The sequence below is a fragment of the Cannabis sativa genome, chromosome 6, assembly GCF_029168945.1.
Source record: "Cannabis sativa cultivar Pink pepper isolate KNU-18-1 chromosome 6, ASM2916894v1, whole genome shotgun sequence".
Lineage (NCBI taxonomy): Eukaryota > Viridiplantae > Streptophyta > Magnoliopsida > Rosales > Cannabaceae > Cannabis > Cannabis sativa.
In genome coordinates, this window is record NC_083606.1 from 67,165,771 (window position 1) to 67,191,399 (window position 25,629).

Genomic DNA, 25,629 nt, shown 5'->3' on the forward strand with positions numbered 1-25,629 from the left:
ATTATAGAGATGAGTTAGAATTTTATGGTCATGAATATAAAAGATTTATAACTCCTTTTATATCATAGTTTATACATATGTAACTATATATATGTTATAATTTGATAAATATTCACACTAATTTATTTATTACTTATATTATTTAATCTAAATACTATATTATATAAAATAATATAACAATAGTTTCATGAAAGATTTCAGATTTGAAATTACAAGAGAAAGTATAGAGTTGCTATGCTTTGTTGGGCGTTGTGGTCTGTGCACAATGATAAGCTTTGGAATGATATAAGAATAAGACTGTAAAGAAGTAGTTTTTTTGGTTAAGGGAAATTTTGATTGATGGATATGTGCTCAAGATAAAACTTTTGGTTCCTCTTTGTTCTCTTTACAACACGTTGATTGCCCTAGTTGGTTATACCATCAAAATCAATATTGATACAACTATATTTAAAAATCAAAACAAGCATGGGTATGGTTGGGTGGCGTGAAACTCTTCTGATCAGCTTATTCTGGCTCAGACAACAAGTCAAATGGGTGTGATTGACCTTGTTCTTGTCGAGGCTATCAGGGTTAAAGAGGTTTTGAGGTGATTGAAAGAGACAGGTCGTGAAGATATGGTGGTGGAATCGGACAGTTTGATCACGATCTAAGCTATTTGAAGTTCGAGGGATATGCCTTTTGTTTTTGGGTTCTATATCTCTGAGTAGAGATGAATTCTTTCTAATTTGAATAATGTCTTGTAATTTTTGTCAAGCAATCCGCTAATTGTGTTGCTTACTATTTTACTAGAACTTCGTGGTTAAATGTTGGTTTTACCTATTCAACTACTATGATTCTAAGCACGTAATATTCTATTGAATTATTTGAGTTAATAAAATTTAGATCTTATTAAAATATAGAGGAGTGCTAATTACAACTTCCTATTACAACCTCTTAGTCAACCTCCACGCTTGAAATTACATGTTGGAATATATTTTTTTTAATTTTTTTTCATAGCGATTCTATATAGTTACAATATTATTTTCCCTTTAAACTTTTGAAAATTTCGAATAATACTTTACAGTCTCGAAAACAGAGTTTCTGATATTTCAGTTTAGCACGCGTGCTTGAAAAACTTTAAACATGTTTTCTATACAATAAATTATTCGAAATTTTTCAAAAGTTCATAGAGATAATGTTATCAGTATAACAAACACCGCTCTGAAAAAAATATTTGAAAAAATATTCTCATATATAATTTCGAATACAAAAATTAATTAAAAAAAATTATAATAAAAAGTTGATAGCACACTACATAGTATGTATTATGATTGTCAAAATACTTATAAATAAAACCACTTGGGGCTAGTTCAAGTGGTCATAAGTGGGTGTGTGAGTGTTGGAGGTCTAGGTTCGAGTACCAAGTAAAACATGTTGTAATATATAAATGCTTAAATAAAAAAAAAAAATACTTATAAATAAATAATTATACAACACGTGACAAATGATTAGGAATCCAGGTCAAACATCTACTACTTAAGAGAATGTATTATTCCCACAAATGGTCAAATACATAATAAACCCTCTTCTAATTGAATTATTAATATTCTGGTCAAAGTCAAAAGCCTCAAAAAAACACCAAAATGTAGAATAATAATATTCAACACGCCTTACGTACCATGCATTCAACACGACTAGCCAAGAATATAAATGCTACTCTTCAAATTCTTCTTATATATATAAATTCCCTCAAAACACTCACAACAACACTTACTCAAACTCATCATCTTCTACAAATTCCATTACCAAATTCACTAAATCATATCATGGGCTTCAAAGGTTTCGTAGAAGGAGGAATAGCTTCCATTGTCGCCGGAGCTTCAACCCACCCACTTGACCTTATCAAGGTCCGAATGCAGCTTCACGGCGAGCCCACTCTCACCCCTTCAATTAATCCAAACCCATCTTTAATATTCCGTCCAGCCATGCCCGGAAACATCTCCGCCGTCCATTCCATCCACCTCATGGATCCACCGCCACGTGTCGGCCCAGTATCCATAGGGGTAAACATCGTCCGTAGCGAAGGAGTCGCCGCTCTCTTCTCAGGCGTCTCCGCCACAATCCTCCGTCAAACCCTTTACTCCGCCACCCGAATGGGTCTCTACGAAGTCCTTAAACAAAAATGGACCGATCCCCAAACGGGCAATTTCACGCTCCCCAAAAAAATCGCAGCCGGCTTAGTCGCCGGAGGCGTCGGCGCAGCTGTCGGAAACCCAGCCGACGTGGCAATGGTCCGTATGCAAGCCGACGGTCGGCTCCCGATTAGCGAGCGAAGAAACTACAAGAGCGTGGTGGACGCGATCAGCCAAATGTCGAAGAGCGAAGGCGTGGCTAGCCTTTGGCGCGGCTCGGCTCTTACTGTGAACAGAGCCATGATCGTGACGGCTTCGCAGCTGGCTTCGTATGATCAGATAAAGGAGACGATTTTGAAAAAGGGTTTGATGAACGATGGGATTGGGACACACGTGGCGGCTAGCTTTGCGGCGGGGTTTGTGGCGGCGGTGGCGTCGAATCCAGTGGATGTGATTAAGACTAGGGTGATGAATATGAGGTTTGAGAGTGGGGCGGCGCCGCCTTACTCCGGGGCTTTGGATTGTGCGGTTAAAACGGTTAGAGCTGAGGGTGTCATGGCTTTGTATAAGGGATTTATTCCTACCATTTCTAGGCAAGGACCTTTTACTGTGGTCTTGTTCGTTACATTGGAACAGATCAGAAAGGTTCTTAAGGATTTTTGATTCAACCATTACTTATATAATAATAATAATAATATTCATTATTCTTTTTTCTGAGAAAAAATGTTTTCTTAATATGTAAATGTTTTTCTTTTTTAATTTAAAAATTAAGTTCCTTCAAAGAACTAAAATTAATTAATGAAAATTCTTGTATTAATGCTACGTGCACTCATAGTTACATAAACTCTATTCGATCATATGATTATCACCGATAGCAAAAAGTATTTTCAGTAAGATTTGATTCTTTCACCTCTAAGTTACAAATATAATAAATATAATATTATCTCTATAAATATCATTTTTATTATAAATATATTTTAGAACTACTTAAAATACATATATAATTTTTTTAGATTTTTTTTTGAGACATTATGTGGATTTGCCCGGACTACATATGAGTTACATATATATAAGGCGTTGGTTTTTTAAAACCATTTAGCTTCGCCCTGATCAGCGTTGGTAGAGAATTTCGCCAAAACCGAAATTGAAAGGCCTAAAAAACCGTCTCTAAAAGATGATTTTGTAGTAATGATTATTTATAAATGTTTAAATCACCAAATTAATTATTATCATTAATGTTTAGTTGTATTTTCCTTTATTACATTAATTTAGTTTTTCATTCTTTTAGTCAAATTTTTGTATAAATTGGGGTTCACCCATTGAAATGAACAACTGAGAAATTCTCATTCAGTGTCTTTTTCTCTCTTCATCTTCTTCTTCTTTTCTTCTTATATATTTTATATTATTTTATAATACATTATCAGCACGAGTCTCTGCCCAAGCTTTAAGGTAAAATATTTTGTTAAAATTCTTGAGTTGTTTTAAGGTCCCGATGTACACTAAATATATATTTATATATATATATATATTCATCTGAGTGAAACAATTTCAAAAATCCTTTTTTCTATTTCTTTTTATTTAATATCTATATATTATATGTGTATATATATGTTCTTATTCTTATATGTTTATTATTGATTTCATATATATATTATGTTCTTATCATTTATAATATTTATTACAATCTATGTGTGTCTATGATATGATAGAGAAAATCTATATAAATTTACATATATCCAAAAGATTGTGTATCCTCGATAAATTCTTGTATATATCTTGAAGATTATGCAAACACAATATTCATCATATAACTGATTGAAATATAATAAAAGATATGAATATATATTCATGTATATGTTCTTGTATTATTTGAGAACAATGAAAAGTAATCTAATATCGATATAGATTTTGACAAATATTTTTTGAAGTAAATGTTTTATATTTGTCAAAAAAAATAATATTGTATTTCAGTGAATACAGAATCATTAAAAATGATTATTATTGATGTAATGTTATAGTGGGTTTTGAATACCCAACAAGAATGTTAAGAAAATTGCATTGAAACATCAAAGTATAAGAATAACAATGAACATGACTAATGTTATCTAAATACATAAGACATGTATTTATTGTTCATCATTACCTACAGATAATGATACGAATTGAAGTCAATTATTTTTAAAAATTGTTCGTATATATTCTATATATTAGTCATGTTATTATACATTGTTACTATTTACAATATTTATATTATAAATTATTGCATGTGATATATATTAAAGATCAAATTTTGCATACATCTTGAAGATTATGCAAAAACTATATTCATATATTTTTTTAAAATATTGTAAATGAAATTGTTGAATAATTTCTTATATTTTTATGGATGAACAATTAATAAAGTTGTGATAAATTTATAATAATGTTCTACTTGTTCAACGTCATTCCCTAAAGTGAATGCAATAATTTTAAATAATCAATGACATTATTTAATACTCAAATATTTCTAGAAGAAATTGAGAACAACCAAAAGATGAAATACCACACACAATCAAAGTGCATGAAATCTATATATCATGTGTGGAATTGAATAATAGTCACGTACCTGTAGTACGGACATACTAATTATCAAGATAAAATTATATTTTGATTATTGAATAAAATATGAATTGTACATATATTTTAGTATATCACAAATTTATTGTACATTTAAAATATTTAAATATCATTCCCTGAAGAGAATGAATAGACATGAAATTCTATTTCAAAGAATATTCTATTTAATATAGATTTTACATATATATTGGTAATGCCAGAAGCAAATTAATATATACATATTTTATTATTTCTTGAAATCAATAGTTTTAAACTATTAATGGTACAATATATGTATATATACATTTACTATTTAATTCAGTTTGCATATTCCCATAAGTGAATATATAATTTACTAATATTTGTTAGTGATCCAATATAATCAAAGTGATAAAGAATCACAGAATGATTATTTGAAAAGTTTCTTGAAAAAGTCTTACATACAATTGCTACTTGGAAGAGTAAAATATCTTTGTAAGTACTTAGATATATAACTTTTATCTACTAATGAAAGTGACAGGAAATAATTTATTATATGTACTGGTTGTACATTTAAATATATAATATATCAAGTCATGATAACTAGACTGATGAATAGTCTATTAATAAATTAGACAACTCGTTAGAAAGATACGATGAAAAATAAATGATATATTATAATTATATCTATTTGGCCATTACAATAACATGATGAAGTTATCATGTACTTTTTAAATTATACAGATAATTGAATTGATGATAATGATTCCTAAAGAAATATAAAGTTTGATAAACATAATAGTGACTCCTGAAGAGTGTATACTTTTATTAGAATAATATAATTATTTCATTCGTGTATATAAAAATGCAAATTGTAATGACTACTTATATTTTATAATTTTACATTACGTTATGAAAGTTTCATTAAAATACAAATTATAGTGAACCTGAAGTTCATGAATTGAGTTATTTTGACATGATCAATCATATGCAATAAGTTATCAGAGGATTTGACTAAATTAGGTTGAAAAACTAGAAGATTTTTCTCATTATTAATTTATAAGGCTAAAAAAAATGTGCATATATTTACACATAGAAAAAATGAAAGTATATTTTTATATTTTTAATTTAAATATATATGTAGTATTTCATTTAGTTAGACTGGCATGATAATCAGCGATAAGGTATACTTACAACTTGGATAAGTGTTATGTCATTTTTCAAGGCATTGGCAAAGTTTACCAGTATCAGATGTATGGAGTATACATTGGAAGGGACCGATATTGATCTTGAATAAGATATCATAAACTTACTGTTATATCTTTCTAAGTCAATATCAATGGTTGATCTTAGGTCTATGGATCTTAATCCTGATATGGTTAGGTTCAGCTTAGTTGCATTATTTATGTTCTTCAAGTTGTTCGTGGAAGGTAACTTATGGTTCTAGCGGATATTTACATCTTGGAAACTTGGTAGTTCAATTGAGTAGGACCACTAAAGATAGATATAGAATCTATAGCTTGTATAGGTATTTAGAAGTGAAACGATGATTTCCTTTGGGTTTGGCTTGATAGAGATAAATGATTATGATCTCATTTCGGTAATTATATTAGTTTACTGAAATATCATTTATAGGTAGATAAGTATTTTAAGGATAAAACATTGAAGGGTAGAACGGTAAATTTATCCCTATTCAATGTAGATCATCTATAGAGGATCTTTGACTATTAGTATTATAACAATGGATAATCATAACGTATTTATATCTTGGTACATATAGAGCGTTCTATATAATTGAGAGTGCTATTCAATTCCAAATCTATAGTTGCGCAAGGCGGAATTAATAAGTTAGAGAATTTACTTGGTGAATTCTAGATCTACTTATTGAAAGTTCGATTATATAGGCCCATGATCCCCTCACTAGTTGAGATAATACTACTTGAGAACTCAATTAATTGATTTAATTAATCAATTATAATTTTAAAATTAGACTATGTCTTATTTAAGAATTTTCACTAAGCAAGGGCTTAATTGTGAAGAAAAAAGGTTTTGGGGTCAGTTTATTAATTAAGAGATTTTGTATGGTCTAATTAATAAATAACATAAATTATAATTTTATTTAGTAATTAATTATAATTATTAAATAAACAATTTGGGCATTTATAGGATTGAATTGGAAAATATGGTATTATTGAAAGAAGAATAAGTGGTTGAGAAAAAAGTGGCAAAATTATAACTAGAGATTGGCACTTTAAGTGGCTGGCCCAAGTGTTATTTTTGCCAAATATTTTATTTTTTTAATCCATATAATTCAACCCTAAGCCCTAGTTGAAACACTATAAAAGCAACATGATTCTCTCATCTCATCCTCTTGTCAACTTAACTATTCAACCAACTTAGATGAGAGAGTTCCTTCCTTAGTGATTTCTCACCTCGTTAATTGTTCTTCCAAATTTTGAAACCCTTAGTGAAAGAGTGTCATGCCCACACATAGCAAGTCAAGTACTCAAGTATAGTGAGTAAGACAGTGGTAACCAAACCCGAAGGAGAGAAAGAGATCCAGGTTCAGATCTTGATAATGCTCTGCTACAGAAAGGAATCAAGGGCTAGAGATCTTGAACAGAAGGAGTCATTGTTGGATTAAAAATCCTATTGTGGGCACATATGTATAATGTATATGCTATTATAAAGTGTGATACAAAATTAAGTGACCATTTATGTTATGGGTATCAAAAGGGTATTAAATTGTCATGGAAATAATGTGTAGCTACCATAAGTTAATTTATAATTTGTTGAGGGGCCAAATTATAAATATCCAAAACTCATTCTAAGATGAGTCTATAAATAGGTAGTGGTCCCCAAGAAACACCAGGATTTTTGTATTCTCTCCTTCCCCATCAGAGAAAATACCTAAGAAAATAGTGTATTCTTGGAAGATCAAAACCTTCTCTGCAATCTCCAACAATGACTTCAGGTCAGTGCTTCTGCTCATCTTTTATCATCTTCTTCTTCTTTAATTTAGGAAAGGTTCCATAAATTTATAATTTAGGGTTTTCTATATTAAAGCACTTTTAGGAATATGTTTAGATTTGTGATTTATATATTTCTTAAGTGTTTTATAAACCTTACAAGTGGTATCAGAGCCACTTTTGTTAAATTAATTGAAGATTTGATGATTTAGTTTATGAAATTTGAGGATTTTAAAAATTAGAGTTCATATATATATATATATATATATATATATATATATATGATCTTATGATGTTTGTATATGTAGTTTATAAAAGCAATTTATTTTGACAAAGTATGCATCAGTATTATGATTTCTGTCTTTGATGTTTGTATTGTGCGGCGGCGGCTTTCTCTAATCACAGATTTATGAATTTATATATTTATGAATTCATAGATCTTGTATAAAGACCCAGCCGAGCCGAATCAATATATATATATATTTATTCTATATAAAGTGTGTCTATATAACAGAATTCTTGATTTATGAGAAATTCATGAGATCACTTTTTATTTATATTAAAAATAAAATAGTTTATTATTAAAAATAAAATGGTTTATGAAAAATTCATGGGTCACTTTTTATTTATATATAATAAAATAAAAATAAAATAAATCCCATTAAATCCAAAAGAAAAAAAAATAGGGTTCTAGATTTTCTTTAATTACTATATTTCTAACCCTATTTGATTATTTATGCCTCTTTTATAAACCCTATTTGATCAAAGTTAAGATTATAAAATTAATTTAAATTATTGTTCATATATTGATAATCTCATTAATAAAAAATAATTCAATATATGAACCCTATATGAATTTAAATTAATCTTATAATCTTAACTTTTTAATTCAATTAATAATTATTTGTCACGTAATTATTAAGTCTTTTCCCTTTAATCTTCCTTTTGTTGATGATGCTAATTTATTTATATTTTGATTTCTACAATTTTTGTGTTCAGACCATTAAGGTAGTGTTCTACTAGGGGATCTAACGAGTTTCGCCCCTTCGCTAATGGCCTCTAAGAGTTCAAATTCCAGTATTGTATAAATCTTCAATTTGTTCTATTTCTTATATTAACTGAAATTTTGCTACTTTCTTTTTCTTTTTTTTAATTTACAACTTCATTGTTTATATCGTATTAGGGACATTCATGGAAATTATGATTTCTTTAAAATATACAATTAATGAGCATTACTTTTTGATCATAGTGTGTATTCCATGGCTGTAAACCTCAATAATCTCTATCATTTGATATCAATAAATAAAATAAAATTATCGTGATGTATAGATTATGGTTATTTAATGAGTAATTAGTGTGTTGAAATTGTGAAGCTGATATTTCTAATTGTCTATAATTGAATTGTTTCTTTATCAAAATTAATATTAAGTATATTTATATGTTTATAGGTTTATCTATTTTCTTTTAAATCAATCATGCTCATATAGCAAAAAAATCATACTCATATAGACATGTAATTTTCATTTTGTAATTTAGATCTTCTTAGTCATTATTTAGTTCACTTAAACCTTTTTCGATTATAGTAATTGAAGTTTTATTTCTTTTAGGTATTCCATTACAAAGATCTGTATTACATGTATTATTTATTTTTGACTATGAGGAGGTAGATTTCTTTATTGGGAAACATATAGCGTGACAAATTATTGTTCATATATTGAATAATTATTTTTGATTAATGGAATTCATATGTATAACTGTGTATATTGAATTCTTTATTCAAATAATTATTTTTGATTTTTATGTGATTATTTATTGTTCATATATCTAGAACCCTATTTGATTAAAGTTAAGATTATAAGATTAATTAATTTGTGATTTCTTCCCATACACATAATAATCATCTCACCTAATAATTAATAATATTTTTTCTTTAATTTTTAATTGTATCACTTTCAAATAACATAGAAAAAAAACTAGCATAAAATTTAGTATACGTGCCTCGCACGTAGCTTTTTGCTAGTGTATATATATATATATTTATATATTTGGCTCTTTTGGTGAGCGCTCTATGTTTTCATGGGTGTCTGCCTATATACATATAAAAGACAACCAAATTTTCATGGATGTAATTCTTTCTCGATTGTTACATATATATATAATCTGTAATGTGGTTTTTCGCAAAACTGTAGGTTATATATATATATATATTTAAATATATTTTTGTCTTAGTTAAATGTTATATATATTATAAGGTTTTGATCTTCCAAGAATATACTATTTTCTTAAGTATTTTCTCTGATGGGAAAGGAGAGAATACAAAAATCTTAGTGTTTCTTGGGGACCACTACTTATTTATAGACTCATCTTAGAATGAGTTTTGGATATTTATAATTTGGCCCCTCAACAAATTATAAATATCCAAAACTCATTCTAAGATGAGTCTATAAATAGGTAGTGGTCCCTAAGAAACATTAGGGTTTTTGTATTCTCTCATTCCCCATCAGAGAAAATACCTAAGAAAGTAGTGTATTCTTGGAAGATCAAAACCTTCTTTGCAATCTCCAACAATGGTTTCAGGTTATTGCTTCCGCTCATATTTTATCATCTTCTTCTTCTTTAATTTAGCAAAGGCTTTATAGATTTATGATTTAGGGTTTTATATATTAAAGCACTTTTAGGAATATGTTTAGATCTGTGATTGATATATTTCTTAAGTGTTTTATAAACCCTTACAGTCATATTATTCCGCTGCAATGTAAGGTTTTATTAAACCCGTTCAATTTTATTGTTTTAGAGATATTTATATTTAGGATCTTAATCAACAACTTGTTAGTAAATCTTGATCCTCATAAAATATTCCTAACAATTGATATTGATAATATTATTTTCTTAACAACATTATTAATTTATTATTATTATATTATTAAGACTCAAAATTCTTCTCAATTTAGAGCACAGACAATATGTAGCTCCTTCAAATTATGTATTGAAAATTTTGAACAAACATTATTCAAAACTTTACTGTAACAGATACTTTATAATGGTTCTTTATTTAAAAAAGCTATAATTTGTAAACATTCTCTACATCTAGGGTGATATGTTAAACAAATGGATTCATTCTTCCCACTTTTGCTCTCTCTCTCTCTCTCTCTCTCTCTCTCTCTCTCTCTCTCTCTCTCTCTCTCTCTCTCTCTCTCTCTCTCTCTCTCTCTCTCTCTCTCTCTCTCTCTCTCTCTCTCTCTCTCAAGATTATTTTTCTTAATTTGTTTAAATAAATAAATAATGTAAAAGTTTGATAAAAAAAAAATAAAAAACTGTTAGTGATATATTTTTAAAGAAGAGTGTTACTATCAATCTTCTATTACAATATTTTAATCAATTTTCGAGCTCAAAAATACATGTCGGGACATTTTTTTTTTTTTTCATATATAGTGGTATTCGTTATAGTTCAATATGTAACTTTTAAAAAATTTTAAATAGTTTAGCGTGTTGAAAATAGATTTAAAATATTTTGAATAGGCTTGGTAAGCTAGAATATCAGGAAATTTATTTTTGGTACTGTAAATTATTTAGAATTACTTCAAAATTTTATTGGGATAATATTGCAACTATAACGAATATCGATATGAAAAAAACTTGAAAAATAAATATTCTACCATGTGATTTCAGACGTAGAGATTAATTAATAGATTGTAATAAGAGGTTATTATTAGTACTTTTTATTTTTTAAAGATAATGAGTGTAAAAGTTATTATTATTTTTTTTTTTTTTTGAAATGAGTGTAAAAGTTATTCTTAGTGTTACCAATGTGATTAGTTACATTTTATTTTCAATCAGCAAATTAATTGCACAAAATGTATTATTTTTTTTTTGGTTATTCTCACTGACCAATGTTTTTGATAGGAAGGTTGGTACTAATGATTATCAATACAAATGTTTTAATTATTTTATTTTATTTTTTGATAAAATTTGTTCATTTATTTATTTTGATAAAGGAAACATCATTTATTTTAAAGGTAATTTGCAGCTAAATTCTCTATACTTTTATGTTTATTACTGTTTAACCCCTTTACTCAAAAAATTATGGCTATACTCACTGGACTCGATAATCGTCTTGCTTTGTAGTCCTTTGATCTATTTTAGTTTGTCAAGTGTCAAAGTGGACTGTCACAGTGTACATAAGTGTACACGTGACAAAATTTCATTAGTTCACCTAATATACATAATATAAATATTAAAAAATAATTTAAAATATAAAAAATTAAAAATATTTTTTTCTCTTTTTTCTTTTCTCTTTAATTGAAAACCCTAAAATCAAAATCATCAGCATCTCTCTCTCTCTCTCTCTCTCTCTCTCTCTCTCTCTCTCTCTCTCTCTCTCTCCAGTTAATCTCTCTCTTTCTCTCTGCTTGTGCGCCATCGGCGACGGATGGATTAGGATTATTGTGCTTCGACTCCTCTCGTCTATTTTCCCAAAACCCACAACCCTAAAAACTCTCACCCTCTATGGACCCAAACGCCTCAACCCCCAAACGTCATCGATCCCCTACAAATTAAAACTTCGTTGACCCCCTGCGAACCCAAACAAGTCGTCCCCTGCTGGAACCCAAACATTGTCGCTCCCCTGCAAACCCGAACTCGCCGTGTCCTTGTCAAATAAAAGAGACCAAAGAATTCTTTGTAATGGGTTGTGGGTTTCAGATTTGGATTATTTGTTCTCTTGGTGGTGGTCTCGTCAAGATCAAAAGAGAGATGATGGAGAGAAGGAAAAGAGAGACGTGATCTTTCTAGGATTGGGGTCTGGCCAGGGTGGTGCTGGGTTATGGGGTGGGGATTGGTGGGTGGTGGGTGTTTATGATGGTAGTTTTTTGGGCAGTGTGAAGAAGAAGAAGAAGAAGAAGAAGAAGAAGAAGAAGAAGAAGAAGAAGAAGAAGAAGAAGAAGAAGAAGAAGAAGAAGAAGAAGAAGAATGAAAAAAAAAAGGAAAGAAAGAGAAAAAAAATGTTTTTATTTTTTTTTTTTATTTTGAAATTTTTTATTTTTAATTATTAAAATTAGGTGGACTAATGAAATTTCAACACGTGTACACTTGTGTACACTGGGCATTCCACTTTAACACTTAACATACCAAAATGGACGGAAGGATTACAGAGCAAAACGATTGTCGAGTCCAAGGAGTTTAGCCATAATTTTTAAAATAAGGAGCTTAAACTGTAACAAACATAAAAGTATAGAGAGTTTGGCCGCAAATTACCCTTATTTTAATACAATGTAATCACGTGTTTTCAAGTTTTAAGGATGGGCCTTTAGTGCATGCTTTCTTTTTCAAAAAAAATAATAAATAAATAAATAAATGGGATAATTACATAAAGTATTATTTTTTATAAAAAAATTATATTTTTACATTTAAAGATTTTTTTTTATATCTTTACGGTTTTTTATAAAAATAATACGAAAACAACAAAAAACTACATAAAAGTAACAGGAAAATAAAATCCAACTAACATTAAAACAACAACAAAAAATCAACAACAAATTAATTAACAAGAGTATAACGTAAAAAGACCATATTTTCTTTAAATAAAATCATAAAAATCATAAAAATATTTAAAATTCCATAGAACTGTATACTCATAATTTTTTTTTATTATTTTCGTGTATTTATAAAATAATCCCTAAATAAATAAAATAGTAAAGAACATGTGATTTCTACCACATTTTAATAGTTGTAGATGGTGGTTAATTCGAATTCCACCAGGCCCAAGCAGGCCCCTTAAGTCTTCATCAGCACCCTAAACTCTATCAATCACAAGCCCAATGAAACTTCAAAATCTTATATATCTTTATATAAATTTGCAAAACATAAAAAAGTTTACGGGTCATCTTATAATTGTTTCTTTTTTTCTAGTTTCATGGTGCATCCATGGTTTGTGAAGAAAAAAAATCACCTACGTATCTATTTCATTAAAAGTTTATATGCTGTATAGTATTGTGTTAGTATTATTTAATATAATAATATGTGTAGTGTTGATTTATATTAATAAATTGTGTAAAATTATATTATCTTTATCATAAATTGGATCCCAACCCCATCACGGTAACCAGGGTCCGAGTCCGAGTCCAGGTCTAGGGTCTGGGGTTGTGGTCAGGGACCGAATCTGGGTCTAAGGTTTGGGTCCGAGACTGAGAGACCAAAGCTCGAGACAGAGCTGGGGTCTGGGTTCGAGGTCTGGGTCTAAATTTTGGGCTGATTTCCCCAACTTCAAACCCTTTGTAAATATTAATACAAGCTAATACTAATGTGTTATGTATTAAATAATACGATTCATATTTTATTAAAAATTATAGTTGTAATGATTAATACAATACAATGTTTTATCCAAAACGTAGAGTTACTTGTTATTTACAATATGACCCTTATACGGTATACTAAATATGAAAAACTGTATTTTTGCATATACCAATTTATTTTCTTAATAAATGTAATTCAAATGTGGCTGTAACAACTTGCTCTAACAAATTGAAAACTTGTACTACAGAACACATACTTGCTATAACAAAACAGAAACATGAATAAATTTTGTAAAATTTAAAACTTGACACAAGAGAATTATACGTGGTATCCGTATTCTTCCAAACACTATTAGTCCATGGGGCCACACCCAGAGAATAAAATCAATTAATAAAGTATCGAAGATTATAAAAATAATTGAGTTAAACAACTTTAGACTCCCTCTGATGATTTGCCACAATCCTTTGTAATTCACTTTTGCCAATCTAATTTTTGAACACCAGCAAACAACGAACTCCCTTCGATTTTTGATGAGTAAGTGCTTACTTCCTCCCGAAGTAAGTCTTGGACAAATCTTCTCCCTTCGACTATTTTTTTAGTTGTTTTGTAGTTTATTTATAGTTGTATTATAGTTGTCATGAGGTTATTTTTCTAGTTATTTTTGGTTATTTTATAGTTTGCGTATAGTTGATTTATAGTTGTCGTGAGGTTGATTTCTCATTGTTTTCTTACTTTTTCCTGAGCAAAGTGTATTTTTATATTTTTAAAACTTTACAAGTGTATTTTTGTAAATAAAAATTTTAGACCGTAAAACTGTAAATAAAAGACATTATCCCAAATTTTGCATATCTAACGTGGCACCTACACCTGGCTTAATCCAGCAAACACTTGACATAACATGGGACTTTTGAGCACGAGTGTGTCGGGCAGGTCCCAATAGGCTAATATCCATGAATTGTATACTGCATTCTAGGAAGCATCTAGCCAGGCTATCAATATGCCGGCCAGATGGGAGAAGATTAGTGTACCGTCCAAGATTTTTTTGTGAGTAATCTCTTCAAAAAAGACTAGTCTTGAAAAGGGTCTGGTCGGGTCGTCAACATGTCGGCCATGATAAATGACACCAGGAATGTCGGACAAGGCTAAATAAGCCATAATTTCTTCCTCAAGCAACTTTTACAAATATCTCTAACTGGTTCCTACAGATACGGATTTGAATGTTTTACCCGATATTGTAGGACCTTCAACAGATCGTAACTGCACCCTAGAATATAGGGATATTTACTTCCTAGTTAGTCCTTTTACGGAGCTAAATGTAACAACTTTTACCTATAAATAGTGAATGAATTCACAAGGGAAGGGACCTGAAATCATAATCTCGCATCTAAGAGCACTTCTCTGAAATATATTCTATGTAAACATCTTAAGAGTTGTAGGTGGAATTCACTTTGTCTTCCTTAGTGATAAGCGGGGTAATATCTCAATATTAATACAACTAAAAGGAGAGTAGGTCATTACCCATATATAAAGAGGCCGAACCTCTATATTTCCTGATGTTCTTCCTATTTATTTATTATTTCTAACTCTTTATTGGTGATTAACTAGCATAATTTAGACTTCGAGTTAGTTGGTAATTTTTCCAGTCAATAGTTTGGTGCTTTCATTGAGACATTTAAAATCTCACGAAGATCTCATCTCTTTTCACGTAATAATCACCATGGCTCTAACAAGGAGAAGTGTGTCCATTGAACCCCAAGATCTGATGGCTATGGATCCCAATATCCAAGTTCCATCCACTATTGATAAATTGCCCAACCCTGCGCGACCACCTCAAGTAAACTCATTTACAGGGTTTTGACCTGAAGGCCTGACAAATGATGAGCAGGTTCCAATCAATGTTGAATGCCTGCCCATAGTACCACGGGGGCTCTTTTAACAAGAGCTACCCCCAGGTATATGCTGGCAAAACCGGGCCTAGAGTTGGTCAGCCTAGTGTCAACGAGCCCAATATTAACGTGGGGGATGATTCAGAGCTAGAGAAACTAAGAGAGGTCATAGGGCAAGTCCAAGATCATACGAATATCCTCTATCATGATCAAGAAGAAACATGCGGTGCTGTTAGTGATGCTTTAGCCCAATAGAGACGCGAATTCCAAGAATGGATGGATCAACAGGCTGTGATCCTCCAAGCCTACTAGGTGGAATTAAACCGCTGCAATACGGAGGCGAATGACCTAATTAGAAGGTTTAATGAAAGGGATGTGTCCAAAGTGGAATAACCCGTACTCATAAGAGACCCCCTTCGAGGAAAAGGTCCCTATATCTCGAAGGAAACTTTGTGCACTGTGGGCCCGACTATTTCCCAAATAAGGTCGCCTCTTGATCGGCATAATGATCAATAAATACTGCCTAAAAGGGCATATGGCGGGACCAACGATTTTCAAGAGCTTCCCAAAGATGAAGGAAGGAGGGAAGTGTTAACCTAGAAACTTTCTCTGGTGATATGGACATCAATGTTTGACACATGGCATGAAGGATGATGCCATGGAGTTGAGTAGACCCCAGTCATAGTAGTTAACCTAGGAGGGGACCCTAGCCTTGTGCCCAGGTTAACTCTAGAGCTCCGAGATGGAAGTTTGGACTTCAATAACTTGAATCCAACTCACTATATTTTAGTATTTTATACCATGAAGACATGGAACAACCAAAAAGAATGTTTGGGAGCTGAAATTACACGAACCTACAACTTGGAAACCAACTTGGGCACCTACGGTTTCCACTTGACGTGCAAGTTGACAGCCTCAACTAGGGTTTCAGTTTCTGGGACTGTCTTAGTGAAAAGTGGTCAAAAATTACATTGCGACATCAGCTTGACATACCACAAACATGTTTGAGGCATCAGAATCAAATTTAGAGCAAGTTGATTATTGAGCACCGAGCGCCCAGGTTGACAATTTGTTAATTTGGGTGCCTTCTAAGCATCCAATCAAAGATACTGTTGGAAATATTTTACCAAGATCTAGATTTACTACCATGTATGTTTCATTAACATCCTAATATGAATTCTAAAACAATGAAATAAACACATATAAAGTTTAGTAAACCTTACATTGGGTGCAGGGAATATAATGACTCCTTCCCTTCAGATCTCTAGCCCTTGATTCCTTTCTGTAGCAAAGCATCACCAAGATCTGAACCTGGATCTCTTTCTCTCCTTCCTTTGATGTTGATTCTCCTTCTTGTTGATTGGAATCTCCTACAGTCTTACACACTATGATTGAGATACCATTTGATGTGTGTGGGCACTCACTCATTCACTCAAGGTTCGAAATTTAAGAAGAAAAGAAGAGAGAAGGTGGTGGCTAGAAGATTTTCTCTGAAGGAATGAGATGCATCATCTTTTCCTGAAGCCATCACTACCTATTTATAGGTAACCGCCTAGATTTAAGTTAGAATTATTTGGCATTAAAATAATGAAAAAAATAAATGATAAAACCCTATAAGTGTGGCCGGCTATGGGCTTTGGATAATGGGCCTCACTTATGTAATTTTGCTGTTTTATCATTTCTGCATCTCATTTTCTCAAAAACGCCAATTTTCAAATTCAACCATTTAAATGCCAATTCTAATTATTTAATAACTAAAATTAATTATTAAATAATATTGTCATTTAATATATTAATTAATTAGACATATAAAGTCTCTTAATTAATAAATAAACCTAGAATATCTTTTTCTTTCAATTTTGCCCTTGCTTAGTGAAAATTCATAAAGTAGACATAGTCTAACTTTAGAATTATAATTGATTAATTAAAATCAATTAACTGAGTCTTACAAGAAGTATGGTCTCAACTAGTATGGGGACCATGGGCCTATATTTCCGAGCTTCCAATAAGTCGAACCGAATTTATCAAGTTAATTTCCTAACTTATTAATTCCGTATTGAATCCACACTTAGAACTTGGAATTGCACTATCAGTTATATAGAACGCTCTATATGTTCCACGATATAGATACGCTATTAATTATCCATTGTTATAATCCTAATTTGATCAATGACCCTCTAATAGATGATCTACATTGAATAGGAACTAAATTACCGTTACACCTTCAATTCCTTAAAACACTTAGTTCCGTATAAATGATATTTCAGCGAAGTGAAATGAGATCTCCACCATTTATCTCTGTTTAGCCAAGCTCGAAGGATATCATCGTTTCACTTCTAAATTCCTATAGAAGTTATAGACTCCATATTTATGTTAGCGCTCCCACTCAATTGTACTATCATGTTCCCAAAATGTACGTATCACCCTGACCCGAAAGTAGGCTTAACTAACAAATCAAAGAACATGTATAATACTCTTGAGATCGAACCTAACCATATCAGGATTAAGATCATTTGATCTTGGATCAACAAGTGATATTGAATTGAATAGATATTACGGTAAATTTTAATATATCTAATCAAAGTTCAATATCGGTCCCTTCCGATGTATACTCTATACATCCGATACTGGTAAACTTTGCCAATGTCCTGGAAAGGACATAACACTTATCCAAGGTGTAAGAATACCTATCGCTGATTATACCATGCCAGTCTAAATACAGTGTTCTGACAAATCAGGGAATAAACTTTCGAACATATAATAAAGATTATATTCCATTGTGCTGACAACACTATAATCATTAACAAATTCATATGTTCTGGACTTAAATAGAATTCATACATTATATATATATAATCATGAAATAAATCATGTGAACCATGCAACATAAAATGTTATTTCTGATCTTTATTAATAAGTAAATCTGATTATATTGAAATGGGTTTTATTTAGGACACAAAACCCAACAGATACAACTTTTTCATTGAATTTGTCTTCATTAAAAATAGGAAATTAGGTCCTTTTGGAGAAAAAACAACAAGTTCTGCACACAAATAACAGGGCCCAGCGCCCAGGTTGACAATTTGTCAATCTGGGCCACAAAATGGAGTTTTCCCATAATTGTTTCAAGAATCATTTCTGTTTTCAAAAAATATTGAGAATCAACTATTTCTCGGAACCAAATGGGTAGAAGTGGGACCCCCAGCGCCCAGGTTGACACCTAGGACTGGGCCTTGCGCCTAGGTTGACATTTTGTCTACCTGGAATGTTTCCGATTCAGATCTGTGAAAAGTGCTCCAAAAATATTCACCATCATCAAAAATAACAAAGATTCAACTAAACTCAGGGATAAAACCACAATCCCAAGTCCCTGAAAATAAGGCCTAGTGCCCAGGTTGACAATAAATCTGAGACGTTGAGTATCAAAAATAGAATCTTGGGAGCTCAATTTAAAGGCCCTAACCCCCAGGTCAACGTTTGACCTAATTCGCTAGGTTTTACTTATGCGAATCTGATGTCGCTTTGATTGTTTGTCAAGTTTTTCACAAGTGGAATGATCCATTAAGTCAGATCAACTAAATTCATAACTTTAATTTTGGTTCATTCGAAAGCTAAAAGTTTCGAGTCTTCTACTTTTTCAAAATAGGAACATCTCCAAGAATGTGTGACTAGCTTCACCAAAACATATAAAAGGACAAAGGGGTGTCAAACCATCTCTTAGGCATCTTAAAAGACTTCCCTTGGACATTTCTACACTTTTACAATGTCCAGGTTGATATCAGATCTCAACCTGGGTGCTGGAATGTCAACATGGGGGCTGGAATGTCAACCTGGGAGCTGAAACCTGAACTTCCTTCAGTAAAATGGCAATAAGTCACTCAATTTTCATCCAATTGATGCAATTCAACCAGTATTTTTAAGATATTTAATCCCACTATCAAGTCTTGCCTCACACACTAGTCCAAATTCTGAAGCTATTGTCACCAAAATTCACCTCCAAGGGAGTTACAAAATAAGCTCTAATTAACTCGCAACGGGATCCGCTAGGCAATAAAAAATCAGCCATCACTACTAGATGCTAATTTTTACCGTTAGATCATCATCAATGGTGGAAAACAATCTATTTATAATTTATCTCCTATTTTTTTGGGCCTCCTTCACCTATAAAAGAGAGCTCTGTTAGTTTATTTTTCACATTTAGAAAACTACCCACAAGGTCAGAGCTTCTATCTCTTGAGTTTGGAGTTTCTGATACTTAAACAGTTGTTGCAATTACCATCTCATGAGAAATCAAAACTTGAAGTATACATAGCCCCATTACTATTGCAACATAAGGGGTGAACTACTATAAATTATTGTGTCTCTCGTTAATTATTATGCAACTTTTCATATTCTCGCCAATTTAGCGAGCGGGTATGGCTTAGAAGTCTAGTCTAGATTTCTAAGTCAACATGAAGATATCCGACCTAGGCAAGGCCAAAGTAGGTCTCACAGTGGGGAATTTGACCCCAATCTCAATGGGGATGGTGCAACTAGCTACCCTATTGATGGGTGCACCAACCAAAGATAGCGCAATGACAATAGAGGGTGTGATAACAACATTCCTCCTCGAAATACTTAGAAAAATTCTAACCCAATGCCCAAAGATTCTATCTTTGATAAAATAGGTCCCAGGGGAGAAGTAAACCTTCAAAACTATTTGAACCGAAGAAGAACCAATCGGGATGGAAACATCATGCCCTGGAATAAATAACTTCCTATCAATCCACAAGGGTTGGCCAGAAAAGGAACGACCAGAGTGGATCCTACAGTGCAAGCACAGTTGGATTAACTCAAGAGCCTAATACAAGGCCTCTCTGGCCCAAGACTTTCCAACTTGGAACTTGACAGGGCTCGAGGGTCACCTTTCTCTGTGTGCATCAATGTGTTGCCCTTACCAACCAAGTTTAAGATGCCAACTTGGAAAATATACACTAGGAAAGAAGTTCCTTTGGCCACATCAAATACATTGAAGATCCAAACAGATCTACAAGGGGTGATAGATGACGTTAGCTGTAGGATTTTCCCAATAACCTTGATTGAAACTGGACAATAGTGGTAGTTTAAGTTGTCCCCAGGAAGATTTGATTCCCGAGAAGCATTCACTACTGAGTTTTACATGCAATTTTTGTCTTCTAGCCAAATATAGTCCCACCATCAAGACTTAGTGGAAATAAAATAAAGGCCAAGTGAGCCTTTGAAAGACTATATCTAAAGGTTCATGACCAAAGCCATAAAGGTCAATGGTCTAACGGAAGAAGGGCGGTATACAACCATATTAGGAGGTATCCTACCTCTGAGCGACCATTGGAGAGACATAAGGAAAATATCAACCAAAAATATGAAAGATTTTTTAGATCGGGTTGATGTTTTTATAAAACTTGAAGATGTTGTTCGATAGGTGCAAATTGGCAAGAGAAAGACAGTTAACCCCAACAACTTACCTGCCACGACTGGGACCAGTAATATCGCCTAGACCCAGAACAACAATAGTAATAGAGGGAAACAGAACAATAGCAATTTTGGCCAAGGAAATTCAAAGAAAGGGAAATTCAATAATCCCCTTACACAACAACAGCCTAGGCGTTTTATATACCGTTTTAAAGATTGTGACAAGCTCTACAACATGGTATACAAATTAGAGCCAAAATATGTGTTTTATTTTAGGGTGTTTTCACTATGAAGTTTGGTAAAAAAAAAAACCCTAGATTTTATATATGGGTGTTAGGATATGTTGTAGAGTAAACACTTGTTAGTTTTACGTTAATGTGACTTAAGAGTCTCCAATCATCGAGCAACAATTTCTACTTAGGTTGAACAATACACCTGAATTCAAAATCAAGGTAAGATTAGTATAGAGATATACATGCATACATGTTTATCATACATGTTTTTATGCTTTCTTATTAGATAACACATCATTAAGAGTGATATTAGTGTTCATAGAGTTACACTGGATACCAACAAAAATAAGTTGGGAAATTTAGTTAGTATGAATCGATGCTACCTTATCAGTACGACTAGAGTGCTGAGTATAGGTTGTTATTCTAGTCGATTGTACTAATAGTATGGATTAGCGCTATCACATCAGTGCGACTAGAGTGCCAGTATAGGATGATATTATGATTAGTAATACTTTTGTTAAGAACGTTCCTAACCTAGTTATAGGATCACGATACGGTGTATTGGTACCTTGTTACAGTCTAGTTTTATGTTTATGTTTATGTTTTTTTTACTAAGTTTGTTGACTCAAAAATATATGTTTCATGTGCAACTAAAGACTAGGGCTGAACCACTGTGGGTATTGGAGCTCAGTGAAGATTGTACATATCTAGATGATTAGACTTAGAATATTCAGGTCTTCAAGACAATATGGGCTCAGCTTTATTAATCATTGAGTATTATGTTTGAATTTGAAAGACAGATTTTGGGATCTCAGGTTTTGTAAAACAATTTATGTTTATGACATTATTTCTGAATTTATTTTATTATTTTAAAGTTTTAATTGAACACGATTTTATATCAAACTCAATGCCCCTAACCGAATTGACTACGAAAAATCACAGATTTGTGTGGTCAGATAAATGTGAAACAAGTTTTCAGGTGTTGAAGCAACGTTTGATAACAGCTCCAGTGTTAGCTTTGCCATCAGATCAAGAGAAATTTGTTGTTTATTGTGATGCATCCAGACAGGGTTTGGGATGTGTTCTAATGCAAGCTGATAGAGGCATAGCTTATGCCTCTCGTCAACTGAAAGATTATGAGCAGCGCTACCCAATTCATGACTTAGAGCTTGCTGCTGTGGTTTTTACCCTAAAGATATGGAGGCATTATCTTTACGGTGAAAAATGTGAGATCTATACTGATCGTAAGAGTCTCAAATACTTTTTCACCTAGAAAGATTTGAACATGAGGTAGAGGAGGTGACTAGAATTGGTTAAAGACTACGACTGTGAGATTCTGTATCACCCCGGGAAAGCCAATGTTGTGGATGATGCTTTAAGTAGAAGAGGTCTCGGGCAGGTTTGTACCACGGTTTTGATAGCCCCTCAACTAGCCTCTGAAATAGTTAGTGTAGGGATTGAGTTTGTAGTTAGGAAATTGCACAACTTGACACTTTAATCTGATCTGTTAGAGAGAATTAGAAAGCCACAATTAGAAGATACCGAGCTAGTTAAGGTTCAAGATGAGGTAATGGCTGGTCGGCCTAAAGACTTTTCAATCTCGAATAATAGAATGTTGTTGTATAAAGCTCGATTTTTTGTTCCTGGTATTGATGAGCTTAAGAAAGAGATGCTTGATGAAGCTCACACCACACCTTAGTCACTGCATCCGGGAACCACCAAAATGTATCAGGATTTGAAACCCTACTTCTGGTGGTATGGGATGAAAAGAGATGTGGTGGACTATGTGTCCAAATGCTTAACCTCTCAACAAATCAAGCTTGAACATCAAAGGCTGGCAGGGTTATTACAACCTTTGGTCCTTCCTGAGTGGAAGTAGGAGGACATTGTAATGGATTTTGTAACTGCATTGCCTAAAACCACAGGAATGTATGATTCGGTATGGGTCATAGTGGACAGATTCACAAAATCAGCTCACTTTCTACCAGTGAAAGTTACATATTCAGTAGATCAGTATGCTGAACTGTATGTAAAGGAGATAGTTCATCTCCATGGAGCCCCTAAATCTAATCCAAAGTTTACATAGAAGTTTTGGGTGAGTCTTCAGAAGGCTATGGGTACCAAGTTAAAGTTTAGCACAGCCTTTCACCCTCAGACTGATGGTCAGTCAAAAAGAATGATTCAGATACTGGAAGACTTATTGCGAGCTTGTGTCATGGACTTTGAGGGTTCGTGGAGTAAGTACTTACCTCTAATTGAATTCTCCTATAACAATAGCTAGCAGAATGCAATAGGGATGGCTCCCTATGAGATGTTATACGTAGGGATGTACAAAAATTTTCGTAAACTGCCAAACCCGAATAACCTGCCCAAACCAAACCGACAAAACTGATAAAAAAACAAACCGACATAACTCGACAAAATTCTAAACTGCTCAATCAGTTAATTGGGCGGGTTGAAAATTGACCCAAACCGCCCAACCCGATTTTTACTTTTTTTATTTTTATTTTATATATATTATATATTTTTTTTAAAAAAAAGTCTTAAATCCCAAAATTCTTTCTCAACCTCTCAATAAAATTCTTTCTCACATATATTTTGTATTTATGTGGTTAATTTTTATTTTAGTTGAAACTAAAAAAAAAAAAAAACCTTCTTATTTCTGTTTGGGCGGGTTAACCCGACCAAACCGCCCAAACCGTCGGTCGGGTTAAGATTTTTTTTTTAATTGGGTAGGTTGTATGCAGAATTTTACAAACCAATCTTTACGTTGGGTTAGAAAATATGTAGTATAAACCGACTAAATCGACCGATGTACAACCCTAGTTATATTGTAGGAAATGTCGCTCCCCTATTCATTGGGATGAAACTGGAGAAAGGAAGTACTTGGGTCCAGAACTAGTTCAGAGGACCAATGAAGCTATTGACAAGATCAAGGCTCGGATGCTTGCTTCTCAAAGAAGGCAAAAAAGTTATGCTGATCCAAAGCGCAGAGATATCACATTTCAAGCAGGGGAAGAAGGGTAAGTTGCTCTGGAGGAACAGTAAGGTGGAAGAAGCCAGCTGGGAGTTGGAGTCTGATATGAGGACTCAACATCCAGAGCTGTTCAGGTTAGATTTCGAGGACGAAATCCTATTAATGGGGGAATAATTAATTGTAATGACCGCTTTAGTAATTTGGATTAGTAAATGCAAATAGCACTAATTTCTGTTATTTTTATAATTATTTAGGAATTAATTATTTGTAGACCCCTATATTTAGGAATGAATATTAGAGTTATAATTTCTCAATTCCGGAGATTTTATTAAACTCTAGGGGTATTATTTAACTTATATGTGAAATATGTTATTTTTGTAATTTTTGCTCGGCGACAACAGAAAATGCGATGGATGGCTAGTTTGATCACATGGGTAAGTTTAGAACCTTATTCCTTAGTGGGAAATATTTTAGAGAAAATAAAGTATCAGGGTTAAGCGGGGTTATGGAATTTGACCATTTTACCCCTAGTTTTGAGAAACACCTAGGTTTTAATTTGGAGGGCATTTTAGTCAATTCCTTTAGTGAAGGATAGGTGGCTGCCCTAAGAAGGTGACACCTAGCAAACTATTTCAGCAAGGATTAACTTAATCAACCCTCATTTATCTCATTTTGTGAAATTAAGAGAAAATACCAAAAATTAAGAGAAGCTCTCTCCTTCCTTCTCTCTCTCTCTTCAAAACTAGCAAGAATAAGGGAGTTTGCTGCTGAACTTTGAAGATTTCAGCAAGGGATTCAAGGAGGTTTAAGCTGAGGTAACCCTAGTTACTTTCTAGTTGTGTTTTGTCAAGGTTTTTATTAGTTTCAAGTTGTGATTTTGCTATTTGGGGGCTGTTAGGTTTAATTATGTTTAGAATTCGAATTATAGGGTTCAATTGAGTTGGTATTAGCTTCTTGTAGCTGGTTTTGATGGTTGGAATGGGTGTTGTGCAAGTTTGAGCTTTGAGTTCAAAGCTTTGAAATCTAATGGCATAAATTGATTCATTGGGTTTTTCTGTGAAATACTGGTTGGAAAATATTGTCTATGCATTGTTTAGGTACTCTAGAAAGTTTGGTAGCATTTGGTGGAAAATTGAGCAAGAGGTGCAGGGTTTTGGG

The 25,629-nt window shown here is 32.3% G+C and overlaps 1 protein-coding gene across 1 annotated transcript; it reads left to right on the forward strand.

The window, feature by feature from the left end:
* The first annotated feature begins 1,716 nt into the window (after positions 1 to 1,716).
* LOC115724728 (mitochondrial uncoupling protein 4-like) lies at positions 1,717 to 3,480 on the forward strand. The gene has a single exon (XM_030654063.2). The coding sequence runs from the start codon at positions 1,806 to 1,808 to the stop codon at positions 2,772 to 2,774; it is 969 nt and encodes a 322-aa protein (XP_030509923.2). The 5' UTR covers positions 1,717 to 1,805; the 3' UTR covers positions 2,775 to 3,480.
* The last annotated feature ends 22,149 nt before the right edge of the window (positions 3,481 to 25,629 follow it).